Genomic DNA, 18,261 nt, shown 5'->3' on the forward strand with positions numbered 1-18,261 from the left:
TTTCCTTAGACCTTAAAAACCATACAGGGATTTTTCAGTAGGAGAAAAAGCTAGAAGTCAGGCACAGCTGCATGACAAGTGAACAGTTTTCCATCAATAATATTTGTTAATATACCTTCACTGTGCTGAACAATTTATGTGTTGACTCATTTTATCTTTACAATAATCCAGTGGGGTAATACTATTATTTGAATTTTTCTCATAAAGGACAGTGGTCCTAAGAATTTAAGTAATTCACTAAAGAGCAAAACTAAAATTCAACTCTAATTTTCAATAACAAGATCTTGATCTCACTCTACTACTGCAAACATGCATTCATATTTAGGTAAGACTGAAGAAATACAGGCTAACTTGAAACCTTACCTTTTTTTTAGCAAATTCTCCTGAAATAGTGGAGATGGTAAGAGAAATAGAGAAATATAGTAGGAAAAACAAGATTCAAAAATCTGTAATCTGAGGTATCCTCATCCCACTTAGCTTAAGGAATCAAAAATTTACTGAATGCATGTTTTGATAGAATTTCAAACAATAAACTCTCAGCCCCTAAAAATTAACTCTTTCCTAGTAAAAGTAGAAAAGCCAAATACTTCCATATGGAAATAAATCATAAAATTAACTTAAACTAACCCTTTTCGTTTTTGCATGGTACACAGAAGCAGCATAAAATGAATTTAATTTAAAAATATCTTATTTAAAGAAGTGATATGAACCCTCAAGACTTGTATCAATTTTAGCACTTATTTCTTTAAAAAAATAAAAAGCAGAAAATGGCAATAGTTTCTGAAATTTCACTACTTCAAGCAAAAATGTTAAGAAACAATGAATAATAGATAGCAAATCTTAACTCTATAAACAAACTAGAAAGATTTACCATAGAAAATCCTTCATAATATAAAATGTAAAATTTCAAAGTTAAGTCACTTACTTCTTTATATTCATTGATTAGTTTAGTGAGGCCATTCAAAAGCATTGGACCTAATGGCTTAATCTTGATTTCTGGACAGCTTTTGAAAAAACACACATACACAAAGAGAGATATGAATTGCATATCTTTTCAGATGATTACTTAAAATAATTAGAGACAAGTGAAATAAATAAAAATTATCTATTAAAATCTGAAAATTCTTAAATGAAACAAATTATTTCTTTCTAGTTAAGATGGGTTTTTTAAAAAAAAGTACACTTAAGTCATTTGATCATTCCAGCAGTTAAAAACTTTACAATTAAAATAGTTCAAGCCAGGCATGGCAACACACGCCTGAATCCAAGCATCTCAGGAGGCTGAGGCAGGAAGATTGTGAGTTCAAAGCCAGCCCCAGCAACTTAGCAAGGCCCTAAGATTCTAAATAAAATTAAAAAGGGCTGGGGATGTGGCTCAGTCGTTAGGCGTCCCTGAGTTCAATCCCAGGTCCCAAATAAATAGATAGATAGATAAATAGATCGATCGATTGATCAAAGAACTTACGTTATACAAATGTGATGTACAAATTGCAGGGATAATGTTCTTAACTTTGAATTTGTATTTGTACCAAAAAGTCCATCATATACCACCTATGTAAAAGGGACAAAGTCAAGGACATCAATTAAAAAAAATAAAAATTTACTATTTTCAAACAGTCAGGATGCACTATTAGACCTTTTATATGTCTTGTTCTTCAATATTAATGCAGTTCTTAACTTAATATAAACACTATTAGCTGACCAACTTAGCCAATTAGAAGTTCTTTTAATAGCTTGTGATGAAACAAAGAGAGACTTGAGGTTGATCTCAGAAGTCTGCAAAACATGTAGGTCTACCATTAAGAAACAATTCTGAGTTCGCACTGCAGAAGTTACCACTCCCACCATTCCACACAACATAGGGAACACTAGCAGACAAGATCATTTGGGGAGAATTAGGTTTCTTAATTACATCTAGTCATTCTAAACAAATTATAATAAAACCTCACAGAAAACATTTCATAAGTGTTTGGTCAGGAAATAGGTGTCTAAAATGCCAAAGGAAAAAGAAGAGAGAGAGAGAGGGGGGGGGGGGGGGGAAAGATAAATGAATCAATCAGTGAATCAATCCCCTGATACAGATTAACTGAGTGATAATCGAAGGCAGGGAGGCTGTGGCTGGAGGAGGTAGGCAGTGGGGCGGTGTGGCTTTAGTTAAGTGGAGTCTCTCTCTCTCTCTCTCTCATTCCTCTCTCTCTCTCTGCTTTCTTTTCATCACTCTCTTCCACACTTCTGCCATGATTTTGTTCAGCCTCATCTTGAGCCCCAAGGAATGAAGACTGCTCTCTATGGATTAAGACTTCTGAAACCCTGAGACCCAAAATAAATTTTTCCTCCTCTACAATTGTTCTCATCGGGTCTTTCAGTTGCAACAGCAAAAAAGCTGGCTAAAACAAATTCATACTTTTTGTAGGAAAGATTATTCTTACACATAAAATACCCCTGTTCCTAAAACTACCAATGCCCACCTTATTTAACAATAATGTGGGCTCCAGGGCTAGGATGTAGCTCAGTAGCAAAGTGACTGCCTTGCATTTGCAAAGCCCTGGGTTTGACCCCTACTTCCAAAATAATGATGATGATGATGATGATGATGATGGCGGCGGCTACAGATTTGCACTGAGTATCTGGGTTTATAATTACTAGGTACCTAGAGTTTGGTTTGTTTTTTGTTTGTTTGTTTGTTTGCTTGTTTTAAGCAAGCACTGCTATCAAGGCACTCAGTCTTATTGAGGAGTTAAGACTACACCAAAAATGATACAGAGGGCTGGGGTTGTGGCTCAGCGGCAGAGCATTCACCTTGCACATGCGAGACCCTGGGTTCAATCCTCAGCACCACATATAAATAAGTGAAATAAAGGTATTGTGTCCAACTACAACTAAAAAATTACTATTTTTTTCAAATGATAAGAGATGTTCAACATTTTTTCATTTATTTGTTGATCGAATGCATATCTTCTTCAGAAGTGTCTGTTCAGCTCCTTAGCCTGTTGAGAGCCACAGCCAAAGCAACCCCAGCAAACTTCCAGCTGATTGGCTCACCGCGGCCCCAGCAAACTTCCAGCTGCCAGCTGATTGGCTCCTCTGCCTTGATGCTCATTGGGCTGTTTCCCCGTCCTTTCAGACCACAGAGCTGCTCATTGGGGGACTCTTTTGGCTCCGCCTATGTGACCCAGCCAATCAGCCTCAAGAGCGGGAGGAGGGGGGGTTGAGAGGCTCGCCAGAAGCTGGTGGTGGCAGTTGGGCTCTGAAGGAATTCCTGAAGAGCTAGTGTGGTGCTGCGTGTGTGTTCTAAAAATAAAGTTCGTTTCTGCTTGACAAGTGGCTCCTGAATTGTGCCCAGCCAGACTGCGGCATTAGCTCGTTTATTGATTGGGTTAGTTTGTTACTTGGTATTAAGTTTTTTAAGTTCTTTATATATCCTGGAAATTAGTGCTCTATCTGATGTGAGTGTGGCAAACATTTTCTCCCAAAATGTAGGCTCTCTTTTCAACTCACTGTTTGTTTCTTTTGCTGAGAAGAAGCTTTTTAGTTTGAATCTATCCCATTTATTAATTCTTGATTTTATTTCTTGCACTTTAAGACTCTCGTTAAGCAAGTTGGGTCCTAATCCTTTGTGATGAAGATTTGGGCTTACTTTTTTCTCTATTAGGCGCAGGCTCTCTGATCTAATTCCTAGGTCCTTGATCCATTTTGAATTGAGTTTTGCACATGGTGAGAGATAGGAGTTTAGTTTCATTTTGTTGCATACAGATTTTATACATTCGATCAACAAATACATGAAAAAATGTTCAACATCTCTAGTAGTTAGAGAAATGCAAATCAAAACCACTCTAAGATTTCATCTCACGCCAGTCAGAATGGCAGTTATCAAGAATACAGACAACAATAAATGTTATCAAGGATGTGGAGAAAAAGGCACATTCACTGCTGGTGGGACTGCAAATTGGTGTAACTAATCTGGAAAGCAGTATGGAGATTCCTTAGAAAACTTGGAATGGAACCATCGTTTAACCCAGCTATCCCACTCCTTGGTATATACCCAAAGGATTCAAAATCAGCATACTACAGTAACATAGCCACATCAATGTTTATAGCAGCTCAATTCACAATAGCTAAACTGTGGAAGCAACCTAGATGCCATTCAATAGATGAATGGATTAAAAAAATGTGGTATATATGCACAAAGGAATAAAATCATGGCATGTGGAGATAAATGAATGGTGCTGGAGAATATCATGTGAAGTAAAGTAAGCCAATCCCAAAAACCTAAGGCCAAATGTCTCTGATAAGTGGATTCTGATCCATAATGAGGGAGTGTGGGGGGAAAATAAAGGAATTTTGATGGGGCAAAGGGGAGGAAGGGGTGGGGAAGGGGTACAGGGGTAAGAAAGATGGTGGAATGAGATGGACATCATTACCCTAGGTGCACATATGACTGCACACATAGTGAGACACTACATAGAAATGTAAAGTTGTACAGCAATTGTGTACAATTAATCAAAATGCATTCTGCCATCATATATACCTAATTAAAAAAAAAAAAAAACCTGACTGGGACATTCCAGAAACTACTGCTCTATGTTTGAAATTTAGCACCAACTCTTATGAAATAAAGGTCTCTCTTTTATATATATACACACAAAAAAAAAAAAAAAAAATGAAAGAAGACAAATATAACCAGGGATACAAAAATTTTTAAGAACAATCTGATAATGTCATATTATATAGATAATAAAAGCAAAGGGGTTAATTGGAACATTAACATTCTGTGGGGGAAAAAATAAAATTTAAATTGCACACAAGTAAAGAATTGTGGTTGGTGCTGTCATGTGTTCAAAATCAACATGAGGTAACACATGCCTACTTAAAAGTGTATCAGGAAAGAGGAGATTCCTCTGAATGTCATCTTGAAGGATTCTCTGATTAGAAATGAAAATATAAGAAAATGGAGAACATTAATGAGCAGCAAACAATGATTTTTGTCTGTGGAATGCTTGATGTTAGCTATACTTATTTTCAAAACATATAAATATAAGTATAAATAAAGTATAAACTTACAGAAAGATGAATATTTTGTCCCAAAATCCTAGCAGCTTATACTGTAATATATTGTTACTGCAACCATATTTTCTAAACCAAAATTATCAAGGCACTGCCTGGGAAATAGTGCTTGGAAACTGCAATCTAAGAAGTTCTGTGGCAATTTTATGGTTATGGAGACACAGAAGAGTATATCTGAAATTAGCAAATATTAAAGTACCTTCTGCTAGGCATAAGTCTGTGCCCACTATGCACAGAAAGGACAAGAGAGTGCTCAGCTTGGAATTGAATGAAAGAAGAGGCAGACAGGAGGTGGCACACTTGAGCAAACACTGAAATATGAGTAGATGTTTACCAGGCTAAAAGGGCAAAGGCATCCTCTATGCCAGGCACAGGAAGCATCCTGAGTGGAAACAGAGCCACGAAAACAGCAGATTTAAGGAGCTAGAATCTTTTATTGGCGCATAAGGTGCAAGGCAAAGGGTGGCAAGATATGAGACCAGAAGAGAAATAACTTCTAACCTTTCACCATTTACTGAGAACTTAATAACTGAATGAGTACTAGCCTCTGTGTTCTAAACTTTCTAGATATTATTCCATCAGTCCTCACAACACTGCTCTGAGGTAGGTATTATTACAAATAAAAATGTGTTGGGAAAACTGGATATCCATGTGCAAAAGAATGAAGCCAGACGCTTTTTTAACATGGCATACAAAAACCAAATGCATCAAAGATGTAGCTGTAAGACCTAAAACTATAAAACTCTTAGAAGAAAATACAAGACAAAACTTCACAGCAATGATGTTTTGAATATGACACCAAAGGCAGGCAAGAACAACAAAAATAACAAACTGAACTTCACAAAAATTTAAACTTACATGCATCAAAAGAAAATACCAAAAGAAAAAAAAAAGGGCAACTCACAGAATAGATAAAAATAATTCCAAATAATATATCAGATATGGGATTAATATCCAGAGTTATTAAAAGAACTCCAAAAGTAAACAACAACAACAACAACAAAAAAAAAAAACTTCAAAAATAAACTTGGGAGGCTGAGGTAGAAAAATAACTTGAGCCCAGGGATGAGGACAATTTTGGCAACATAACAAGACCTTGTCTCAAAATCAAAAGAAAAGGAAAAATGACGAAGGAAAAAAAGACCACACACACACACACACACACACACACACACACACACACAGAACCAAAGAGTACATGAAAACTACAAATAAATACCATCTCATACACATATGAAGGATACTATCCAAAAACTAGAATATAAGTGTTGAAGAGCATATAAAGAATTTGAAACCCTTGTGTACTGAAGGTGGAAATGTAAAGTGGTACAGCCAATGTGGAAAATAGTATGGCAATTTCTCAAAAAATGAGAACTACCATATAATCTAGCAACACCATTTCTGGGTGTATAGGCAAAATAATTTGAAACAAGGTTACAAAGAGATATTTGTACATTCATGTTCATGGCAGCATAATTCATGAAAGTTAAAATATGGAGGCAACCCAAGTGTCCATTAACAAGTAAATGGGATATTCAGCCTCAACAAGGAAGATTTTTTTTGTGTGTGTGGTACTGGGGACTGAACCCAGGGCCTGGGTCTTGTACATGCAAGGCAAGAACTCTACCAACTGAGCTATATCCCTAGCCCTACAAGAAAGGAATTCTTGATACATGTTACAATATGGATTAACCTTAAGGACATTATGCTAGTAAAATAAGCTAATCACGAAAAGACAAATACTGTATGATTTCACTTATAAAAGGTACCTAGAGCAATCAATTCATAGAGACAGAAAGCAGAACGGTAGTTGCCAGAGGCTACAGGGCAACTGGAATGAGGGGTTACTATTTAATGAGCAGAGTTTCTGTATTGTAAGATGAAGAATTATAGAGATGGGCAGTGATGATTGTACAACATTACAAATGTATTTAATATCACTGAACTATACATTTAAAATGATCAAGATGGTAAAATTTGTGTGTATTTTATCACAATTAAAAATTGAAAAAAAAAAAAAAGCAAATAATTAGAATAGAAAAAATATAACACAAACTATCTCCAGTGTTGAGTAGGTCATGATTTGAATAAAAGGCAAGGTCCTTTTTTTTAATTTATTTTTTTAGTTATGGGTGGACACAATATCTTTATTTTATTTTTATGTGGTGCTGAGGATCGAACCTAGTGCCTCACACATGGTAGGTGAGTGCTCCACCTCTGAGCCTCAACCCCAGCCCCAAAGCAAGGTCTTTTGTAAACGAACCTGCAAACTTCACCAACAAGGATTTCCAATTGCAAAGATAATAGAAAAAACTGACTGACTATGAACCAAACTAAAGGCAAGAGGATAGAAGAATTCTGCAATAACCAAAAAAAGAAGAGTCTGTATTAATTTTAGCATTAGGTATAGAGGAAAGATGAAAACATTAGGAAGACAAAATCAGGAGGAATTGGCCATTGCCTTCATGTAGGCTTCAGGTAAGGATGATAAAGTTCATTCACGTTAGTGACTTGAATTTCTGATGGTACCATTTTTGGGGAAAACAAACAAACACACACACACACACACACACACACACACACACACACACACACTGTTTGAACGGGAATGTCACCATACATTTAGGGTGAATGGAAACCATATGTAGAATATATACTTTGAAGTTTTTAAAAAATCATTTCTATAGCTAAGTTTAAGATAGGAAAAAAAGATAGAATCTCATTAATCTTTTCTATATATCAACGTACCTCTTGAATATCCCTTAACAGAGTTCTTTCTCTAATTAAAAAGACCTGAGGCCATTTTTCTCTGAACGAAATAAATTACCTGAATGTTAGCTGGGAAAGTTTCAGCAGCTTGTCTAGAGCGAAGGAGATGAGGGACAATCTTTAACTTGACTCTAGTACTAACTGGGTCCCTTTTCAGCTCTGGCTTCAGAACTGCTCCCTGTAAGAAGTATGTATGATTACAAGTCAGCATTTCAAAATCATTTATCATCTTATACTCTTGAAAATTACTAACGACTCAAAAAAAGCTGTTATTTCTATCAGTATTACCTGTCAGCATTTATTATATATTAAAACTGAAAATTTTTTAAAAAGTTTATTTACTCAGAAACATTAATGAACTCATTATATATTGTCTTAAAAAACTTTTTTATGAAAAATAGCTAGTCTCTCAAAAACACTACACCAAAGGAGTAGCACTATTTACACTTTTTGCAAACATCTTCAACAGCCATTTTACTAGAAGAGAAATGGATTCTTATGTATTCTTCTGCACTTAGTCTGCTGTGATAGGTTATTTTAGTTGAAGTATGTGATAAGACCCAGCTTGCATGAATATATAATGAGAAATGTGGGGATTAGTTTAACCTCTTCAGGTAATTATGGATATTTTTTGACAATGTACCAAAACTTGATAAATAAAAGTTAGCTCTAGGGATAGGATTGTGGCTCAGTGGTAGAGTGCTCACCTCGCATGTGTGAGGCACTGGGTTTGATCCTCAGCACAAAATAAAAATAAATAAATTAAATAAAGATATTGTGTACATCTACAACTAAAATATATATATTTTCTTTTTTTTTTTTTAAAGTTAGCTTTAATTTGGAGCTCAAGCCCAATCAGTGAGCTTTTACATATCATAAATTACATGGTCTATCTTGCACTTTGAATAACTCCCTTACATCTGTATATTTTTCTAACAGCATTGGTTATCTGGAAGATACTGGCTCACTGAGTTAAGCTAATGTTTCATCATATGACACACACTCTCAAAAAAATCAGGTGTTCATATACCACCAATTTCATCAGAAAAAGCCCCAAGTATTGATAAGCTAAGTCACTGTGGTGAGTTCAAGTATCCATACTTCTAATTTTTCCTTGAAAGCTCAATTTTTATCATTCCCCAAAAATCATTTGCCTTCCTATCTCAATAACTATAGAAGCAAAACAATTTCTACTGCTTCATCAGGATATTCTTAAGTAAAACTGAGTTTTATTCTCTCTCTCCTTTCCTTTTTTTTTAACCATCAGTGTTTACCAGTGAAGATCAGAATGGCTGCCAGTGTTGTTTGGTTACATGGTATTCCTTTGATTTGTGGGAGGATCCCAGCACATACATCCATCATTTGTATTATCACACACAAGAAAAATATAGCAAATGATCTCTTGTCTTTGAAAACCCCTAAAAATTCCTGTGACCCCAAAAGTCCATGGTACACTCTGAGAACCACTAATCTAATCTTCCTACATAAGGAACATGATGCCCAGAAGTTCTTATGAGCTACTCTTACCCAACATATCACATGCAGCCATTCAGGGCTGGAACTCAGGGGTCTCAATTCATAGTTCTGCTACACCACATTCAATTTAATCTAAATAGAGCTAACATGATTTTTAAAACAACTAGCTATGGTTTAAAAAGCAAGAAAGTAAAGCCGAGTGTGGTGGTACACACCTGAATTCCCAGCAACTCGGAGTCTGAGGCAGGAGGATCTCGAATTCAAAGCCAGCCTCAGCAAAAGCAAGGTGCTAAGCAACTCAGTGAGACCCTGTCTCTAAATAAAATACAAAATAGGGCTGGGGATGTGGCTCAGTGGTCGAAGTAAGAAAGCAAACAAATCAACCTTGTATGTCTAGATTTGGATTTGCAACACTTTTAAACGTGGTATAAACTTATGTCATTAAGCTAAAATCTTACCTTAAAACTGCAGAAGAACCCATCTTTTGTCCTAGATTCTAGGCCAGGGGTGAGCAAGCCACAGCACATAAGCCAAATCTGGCACATCATTTATTTTGATAATTTCCTATGACTCAAGAATCACTTTTATGTTTTAAATAGTTTTTTTTAAAAAGCATAAAGTTTTATAATACATGAGGACTATATGATATTCAAATGTCAGTATCCAAGTGTTTTATTGGAATACAACCATGCTCATTCAGTTACATATATCAGACTGCTTCTTTCATGTTACAAGAGGTAAGTAGCCTTATGTAAGGTCTGCAAAGTAACAGAAAAAGTTTGCTGATCCCTAAACTAGACAATGCATCATGATTATTGATGTGCCTACATTAAAAACACCAAAAGGGGCTGGGGCTGGGGCTATGGCTCAGTGATAGAGTGTTCACCTAGCATGTGTGAGGCACTGGGTCCGATCCTCAGCACCATATAAAAATAAACAAACAAAATAAAAATAAAAAATAAATAAACAAAATAAAGGTGTCCATCTACAACTAAAAACTATATATTTAAAAAAAAAAAACACACACCAGATCTTAAACTAAGTTACTAGGAGATTTAATCTAGACTAGGATGGCCTAAACTAGTATTTAATATAGATTTAGCTTAAACCAAAGTAACTAGAAGAAAACACACAAATATATACAGTTCATGTCAACACAATGTTGATGGGAGAATAAATCAAATAACCTACCTCTTTTGTCTTCAGTGGTATATCTCCAAGGTATACCTTGTACATTTTATTAATGATGGCAGGATTATTCCAGTCAATTAAGCTATGGAAGGTTTTGATATAGGGTGTTAAAATTATTTTTCTTCCCATTTCAATAATTTTCAAAAAACTATAACCCCAACACTTGTTACCAAAGGAAAATGTTACAAACATACAAATAAAATGAAAATCAACACTGTAGAAGAGAGGAAATGGAGAGACTCTCTTATCAAAGATAGCTTAGAAGAAAATATAGATCACTTATCCCACCTTCATTCAACAGATTATTGCATTTAATAGCCCAATCTGGTACCAAACAAGAAGAGTAGACTGTATTCCTATAGATTACCTCTCAAAAGTCAATGTCATAGAGCAGCTCAACCTAGCAGGCTATGCACTACACTTGTTCAAAAAGCCCTGGGACAAGGAAAAAATTCTTTTCTGTTTACAGAAAAGAATCAAAAAATCAAAAGTGAAAAAAAAAAATTCCCATTGAAGTCACACCCTGGGAGGCTGTAAGCCACCGTATTTCTCTAATATTGCATCATTTGATTCCCAGCACTCCTTTCTTCCTTACCTATCAGTACACATTTGCAGCTTCAGCACCTAACTCTACAGAGCAATCATGTTGCCATTTGTTATGAAGACTTATTCCTTCCTGTGCTCCACAAAAACATGAATTATGATGTATGAAGATTACCACCACCACCCCCATTCCACAGCAGACTTCACCCAATCATTTAAAAAAATCTAGCAATAGTGCAAATCTTCCTCTCACTTGCCTGGGTCAAGTTTTACCACACCATCTTCTCTCCTACTTCTCACATTGGTTTTGCTTTCAGGTATGCCTTATTTGTGCAAACACAATTTATTATGCTGCTTCAACTACTTTTCTGATCCACCTCTTATTTCACAATTTATCAATCTGCCTCTTCTCAGCTATTCACAATCTACTATTCGCAAAGATGTTCTACAATTCTAGCTTAGGCATGATTCACCTACATCTTTTCTCAGCTAACTGCTACTAATTAATCCTTGAGCCCCACCATTACTTCCCTTCTATAATACTTCAGATTTAAACATTTTTTTACAAAACAAAGAAACACTTGGTAATAGCTAACCAATGAGGGTAATTTTCACAATTCCTTTTATTCTGTCTTGATTTTATTTCTTATACCAAAAATTTCCTACAAGTCTAGTTACTTTTTGTATGTGCTCCTGTGTAAATTAGGATCTACTCAGCAACTCTTTTTATGAACATTATTTTCAATGTATAGCCATAATATACATGTTCTTTATTAAAAATAACCAACTGTTAAACCAGAAAACAGAAAAAAAAAAATCACTTCTTGCATCTGACATATGTCTTAAAATTCCTTTTGATCTTAACCTAGCTAAAAGTCCTATTTCATGATGACATTCCTAACCTACTCCAGCTTAAATTCTATCTCTAAACAGCTTTCTTTTTTGTCTTACTCAGAATTCTGCTCTTCAATAAACTTTACTTAGTAGTATACTTCATAATATCCTAAATTGAATACTGCATTCCTTAACATCGTAAAAGAACAAATATGTGTAAAACTTTTAGAAATTTGGTCCTTTCAATTTTGAAAAGTTCAGTTACCTTTGCTTGCTTTTCAATTCGAGGTCTGCCGCTGTTGCCACACTGTGACGTGTGTCACTAGAAGCAACCACCAGGTGGAGAACAGCTTCGAGTTCAGGCACCTGTTCAGCTTCTATGAATTTCACAATGCCCAATTTGCACTGTAGATAAATGAAGGGAAGAAGAAAGTGTGGTCAGGGAAACAAATTACACCCACTAAAAACAATGTTTAACTATCAGTGTGGTCACAAGCCAAGGATTAATAGTAACAATAGTAGGAGCTCCTATTTAGGTTTATAATGTGCCAGGGACTGTACTAAATCATACATATTCATGATTTCATTTAACCCTCACAATCTATGAGATAGATGCTACTCTATATACTTTTCAGGTAAGAAAACTGAGGCAAGACAAAAGAAATCAAGACACACAGTAATGAAGGCAAGATTCAAATCAAAGTCCATTTGACTACAAAACTATTATGATACACAGCTTCACTTGAGGTTATGCAGCCTCCCTAGAATGATGAAGCTTTAAAGTCCACTTCTGGGGCCTCCAGGTAAGAGGGTAGTACATTAAGAATAAAGTGCTCCATGAATTTTTATAATAGTTCAAAGAGTACTAAACAACTCACATTCTATAGAATTCCACTCTACTGTTAACATACAAATTTTGTCCTCTATATTTTTAGATTCTAAAAACCCAGACAGTATTCAATCAAATTGAATGACTGAAATGAAACAGACTAAAGAAAGGAACTGCTTAGAACTACATGCAATGTGAAGGAGCTATGAATTTCACTACAAAATAACTCCAGGATTCAAATGCATGAAAAGTAAAATTTCATCTTCATTTTTTAAGATGGACGGCATGCCTTTATTTTATTCATTTATCTTTATGTGGTGCTGAGGGTGGAATCCAGTGCCTCACATGCACTACGCAAGCACTCTGCCACTAAGCCATATCCCTCCATTTTTAAAAAAATCAATTACATAATAGCTCGTATATAAATGATTGGGATTGGTAAATTTACACTTATTAAACAACAAAAGCTACATTTAAAAGGATGTAAAAAAAATCATAAAATAGTGCCTTCACTCCTCTACTAAACACAACTTACTTATAACAAGAGCTAAAAAAGACTCATTTTACATAAGTCATTAAAAAAAAAGCTATGAAAGTTGAGTACACAAAAATATAAATAAAAACGTGTTTAAGAAAACTGAAAATGACACAGATGTACATGAATGGGAAACTAGTTAAAAAATATTACATGTAATTACATTCTACAGAAATATTCAAAAGGATGCACTTTTTTTTAACCTGAACACTATGAAATGATAAAAGAAAACTATAAATATTATGACTGGTGAGTAAACGTGTATTGTGTAAAACTATTTATATACAAACACAGAGAACAAGCTGTAGATGAATGACAAACTAGGGTGGCAAGATTTCAGATAATTTTTAACTTCCCTTTATACATTTTTTTTTCCTTTTTGCTATGGAAAAAGCAAATCCGGAGGATAAAAAAAGGGAAGAAGGACCCAGAGTCCTATGCATGCTAGGTATTTCCACCACTGAGCAACATCCCAAACCTATATGACTTTTTACCCATTAGACCTCTAACTTTAAAATTACAAAAAATAATAGCTGGTAGATTGCAGGAGGGGATTGTTTTTTTATGGTACTTGGAATTGAACCCAGGTGCACTTTACCACTTAGCTACATCCATACCCCTTTTCATTTTTTATTTTGAGACAGTGTCTTGCTAAATTGTTGAGGCTGGCCTCGAACTTGAGATCCTCCTGCCTCAACTTCCTGGGTCTCTGGGATTACAGGCCCATGCCACTGCACTCAGCTTAAAAGCTGTTTTATTTAGAAAAAACAAAAGGTATTTAAAAATTAGAAGAAAATATTAAAACTATTTCAACAGTAGGATGTGAAACTGACAAAATGCATTTACAAAAGCTCTTTTAATTCTTAATGACCAGCATTAAGATTACAAGTGAACATTAAAAACTACTCTCCAGAATTTGTAGTTGTAACGCCTAGACATAGATTCGAAGCCTAGTAACAGAAGTGAGATGTTAGTGAATCTCAAAAATTTATTGCCTTTTAGAATTGGAAATAATAATTTCTATAACTCATTGGGTTGCTGTGAGGATTAAATGAGACAATGTATTCAAAGTAGTATAGTGCCTGTCACAAATCATACTAGTAAAGTGTAGCTTCTGTTACTATTTACCTTACATCGGGGTTTAAGGATACAAAAAAAAAATAGAAAGAAAAAAAAAGAGAGATGTGTATAAAACATAAAGTAAATCTAATCAATTATAATCCTCACTGAATAAAACATTCTATTAATTTGCTAGTTTCAAGAACGCCCCACTTGCCTCTTTTTCCCTCTCCTGGGAACACTGTTTTGATAAATGGTCACTTACATTCCCAAAAAGAAAAGGATCAAATCATTGAGACTGCCATGGAGAAATAAAGGAAGGATTAGAAGACTAACCCATGTTGCTTGAATTCCAAAATAATTACATACTGATCTCATCTGTTCTTCCCTGAGGTGCCTGATGACACAGACACAGTGAGGCACCTTCTCTGTAGAGCACCAGTCATTTTTAAAAGCTGCTCAGAGAACATCTGTGTCCTGTTTAAATCCAGAATAAAATTCTTAATGCCAATTTTTAAATTCCCAGGAAGAAATATAAAAGGGAGTCATGCTTTTCCCCCACATTGTCACTTGTGAAGCACAGGAGTTCCTCACTTTATACAAAATGTACATCCTAAAAAGCTGAATAAGATAAACTGCACTTTAACTGCACCAAAGGAGCTAGATAATTATTAAGCCTATAATTATAAACTAAAGTGACAGAAATTAAGTATACTCAATTTATAAATAGGCTGTGCTTGATTCTTGAAATATGTGAACAATGTAAGAAAAATTTAAAAGCATTTCCCACTCCTCCCTTTCCCAGGCTTTAACAAATAACTGACATGATGAAAAGAACACATTACACAATTGCTCCTTTCAAACATATTTCATTAGAGAGCCTGAATATACTGGAATTATGTCACACATGCTTCCATGAACTTCATAGGGGCAAGTGTACAAGGTCAAGTCCCATGATGAGCAGTGTATGATACCTGCTCCAACTGTTCAGGTGTCCATGGGTTATCACCAATAACTCGTTTAGCTGCATAAAAGCTCATTCCTGGGGGAGGCTGTGGAATTCCAGAACCTCCCCCACTGTTTGAAGAAGAACCCTGTGCTGAAGATGAATTTTGGCGACTCTGGGATTCATTTAACACATATCTGGAAAGGAAATAAAACTTTAATGCTCTATAAAAACACATGCATTTGTGTGTGTGTATATATATATACATCTATCCACATATATGACATTCAATCATATACTATCCTCCCATGTTTATAGAAGAATAAACATCTGAAATAAGAAATTTATCATAATTTTATTGGTATCTAAGAAAAGGTATCTACATTTTCAGCAAATTAACAAGAAGAATACTTCATTCAACCTGGTTATAAATTAACTACAGCAGTTATCAACAATAAAAATATTTTGTTCACGCTTAATCTATTATTGTTCTGTGAGTCACTATGGATTCAAGCTTTTTGAGATTTTAGATGACAAATAGAGACACAGGTTTCTTGGTGGTGGGCAGAGGCTATGTGTCACTATTGTTCTATACGCCAAATTGAGAGTAATTTTACACACACATTTCTCATTTCTGCTAAGTTGTAAATTCACCTTTCAATTCTCCCTGAATGATTTATATACCTACATTAGAAAACCCACAAAACACTCCAAACCCCTACTACATAATCACCTAAGACCCCAAAAGCAAAAAAAAGAAAAAGAAAGCGGGTGGTTCAAGGAGGAAAAATCATTAAAATTATACTTGTCCATTATATGTTTAAAGCATTTTACATGTTCTTAATATTAATTTATCATCTTATTTCTTTCTAGCTTATAAAGAGTAGAAATAAATTCTAATAAATTCATTTTGATCCAATTAAATGAGTACTCCTCAAGTACAACATAAAATTTTGGTATAAATATTAATTCAAATCCTTCAACTCTAAATTACTTCACATTACTTATAGGACATATTCACTTCAATTCCTAAATTCATCTACTTTTTAAATCTACTAGGGAATCACTTTAGTATTTTATATATATGAGGCAAGTTCTCATCAGTAAGAAAAATGTGAGGAATCACTAGCTTTGGTACATCATGTTCCTAACTTATATTTGGATTTCAAGGTTTATATACCAAAGCCATTTTCATCTGTCAATTCTGGATGCCTCCTTATTGAACAAATACAAAAGGAGGCTTTTGTTTATTTCTAGGTCCTAGCAAGACTTGTGGCATTAAGTAAATCAATCAGTAAGTACTGAACATATAACACTCTGCAAATCATCAAATTCTAAGCACAAGCCTGAGGAATAGAAAAAGGGACAAGACTGAGTCCCTGCCATATAGAACAGGACAAGACAATGACAACACAACATGTGGAAGAGCATTTATCATATATATTATCATTTATTTATCATATATATATATAATTTATCATATATATTATCAGACACAAAGAAACCACAGAGAAATTATATGACAGAAATTGAGAGAATAAACATGGAGTGTTTGAAGACCCAGAAAAATCAAGCTAACAAAGTAAAGGAGCAAAAGAAGACAAAATTGAAGAGGAAAGGAATCAGACAGGCTGAACTCTCATCTCTGGATTGAGGGACCCATGGTATGCAGCCATGCCAAGCTTACCACATGTAATACTTGTGATGAGGTAAGAAACATGATAGCAATTAGGGGACTGCAAATCAAAACTACATGAAATTTCATCTAACTCCAGTCAAAGTGACAATTATCAAGACTACAAGTAATAATAAATCTTGGCAAGAAAATGTAGAAAAATGTTCATTCACGCACTGTTGGTGGGACTGCAAATTTGTGTAACCACTCAGGAAAGCAGTATGGAAAGTCCTCAAAAAACTCAGAACGGAAACTCTATGTGATTCAATATACATACAAAGGATTTAAAATCATCATACAACATTGACATAGCCACATCAATGTTCACAGCAGCACAATTCACAACAGTCAAGCTATTAGAACCAACCTAGGTGCCCTTCAACAGATTAAATGGAAAAAAAAAAAAAAAAAGTGATACACACACACACACACACACACAGGGGAGTATTAACCATAAAGAAAATATGACATTTGCTAGGAAATGACCAGAACTGGAAGACTAGCATGCTAAGTGAAATAAGCCAGTCCCAAAAAGCCAAAGGTTGAATATTTTCTATGATGTGTGTAAGGTATCAGAGAATAAGGGAGGGGGAGAGTGAGAGAATCTCTCAGCAACAGAGGAAAAATCAGTAAATGAAGGCAACTGAGGAGGAAGATGGAACAGAAAAAGAGAACAACAGTGGAATGAATCTGACAAAAATTTCATATGTACATACATGAATACAGCACAATGAAACCAAGATCAAGTATATCCAAGATACTAATTTAAAAAAAATGTGTGTGTGTCTGTGTGTGTGTGTATTAATAAATTGTGGAAAGATCAGTAGAGGGTGATGAGCAAGGGGGAGGGAGGGCAACGGTAAAGGCTGGGAACTGGAGTAGAGCAAATTTTATTCCATGCTTTTGTGATTATGTCAAAATGTATCCTAATGTAATATGTAACTAAAAAGAATCAATTTAAAAATTAATTTAAAAAGGATTCACAATTTCTACAAGCCAGAGGGGCAAGGAGCAATACTTAAAAATTGTTTCTGGCAGCAGAACAAAATAGACAAGCTAGCAACAGACCACAACCTGACACCAGGTCAGGATCAAAAGTCAGGTTAAAAAAAAAAAAAAAATCTTAAATACAAAAGAGCTTCCATTCTACTAAATACTAAAAATACAATAACAACACAAAGTGGTCATACAGGTAGACAGTTACTGTTATGGGGAAACAAAACTAATGCACTTCTATCTGCTTCTATCTTCTAACTTCTATCAGTGTAGAGAGGTTTTAAGAAGAGTGGCTGACAAGAAAGAAATTGTGACAAGAAATGAAAAAAGCCAAAACAAAATGA

The 18,261-nt window shown here is 34.9% G+C and overlaps 1 protein-coding gene across 5 annotated transcripts in view; it reads right to left on the reverse strand.

Moving 5' to 3' along the window:
- Ecpas (Ecm29 proteasome adaptor and scaffold) overlaps positions 1 to 18,261 on the reverse strand; it is a 115,223-nt gene that overhangs the window by 51,413 nt on the left and 45,549 nt on the right. For 4 of the 5 annotated variants that reach the window (XM_046451391.2, XM_046451390.2, XM_046451392.2 and 1 more), the window contains 6 exons: positions 15,275 to 15,443; positions 12,143 to 12,282; positions 10,501 to 10,582; positions 7,892 to 8,011; positions 1,466 to 1,551; positions 926 to 1,004 (listed from right to left, as the gene is read on the reverse strand). In XM_046451391.2, coding sequence (XP_046307347.1) covers positions 926 to 1,004; positions 1,466 to 1,551; positions 7,892 to 8,011; positions 10,501 to 10,582; positions 12,143 to 12,282; positions 15,275 to 15,443 — 676 coding nt within the window. Of the gene's footprint in view, positions 1 to 925; positions 1,005 to 1,465; positions 1,552 to 7,891; positions 8,012 to 10,500; positions 10,583 to 12,142; positions 12,283 to 14,636; positions 14,767 to 15,274; positions 15,444 to 18,261 lie in introns of those variants that run through there. The other variant, XM_058581626.1, reaches the window with a different exon arrangement.

The sequence above is a fragment of the Marmota monax genome, unplaced genomic scaffold (assembly GCF_021218885.2).
Source record: "Marmota monax isolate L192 unplaced genomic scaffold, Marmota_monax_Labrador192_F-V1.1 WCK01_AAM20220418_F8-fsc00020, whole genome shotgun sequence".
Taxonomy (NCBI): domain Eukaryota; kingdom Metazoa; phylum Chordata; class Mammalia; order Rodentia; family Sciuridae; genus Marmota; species Marmota monax.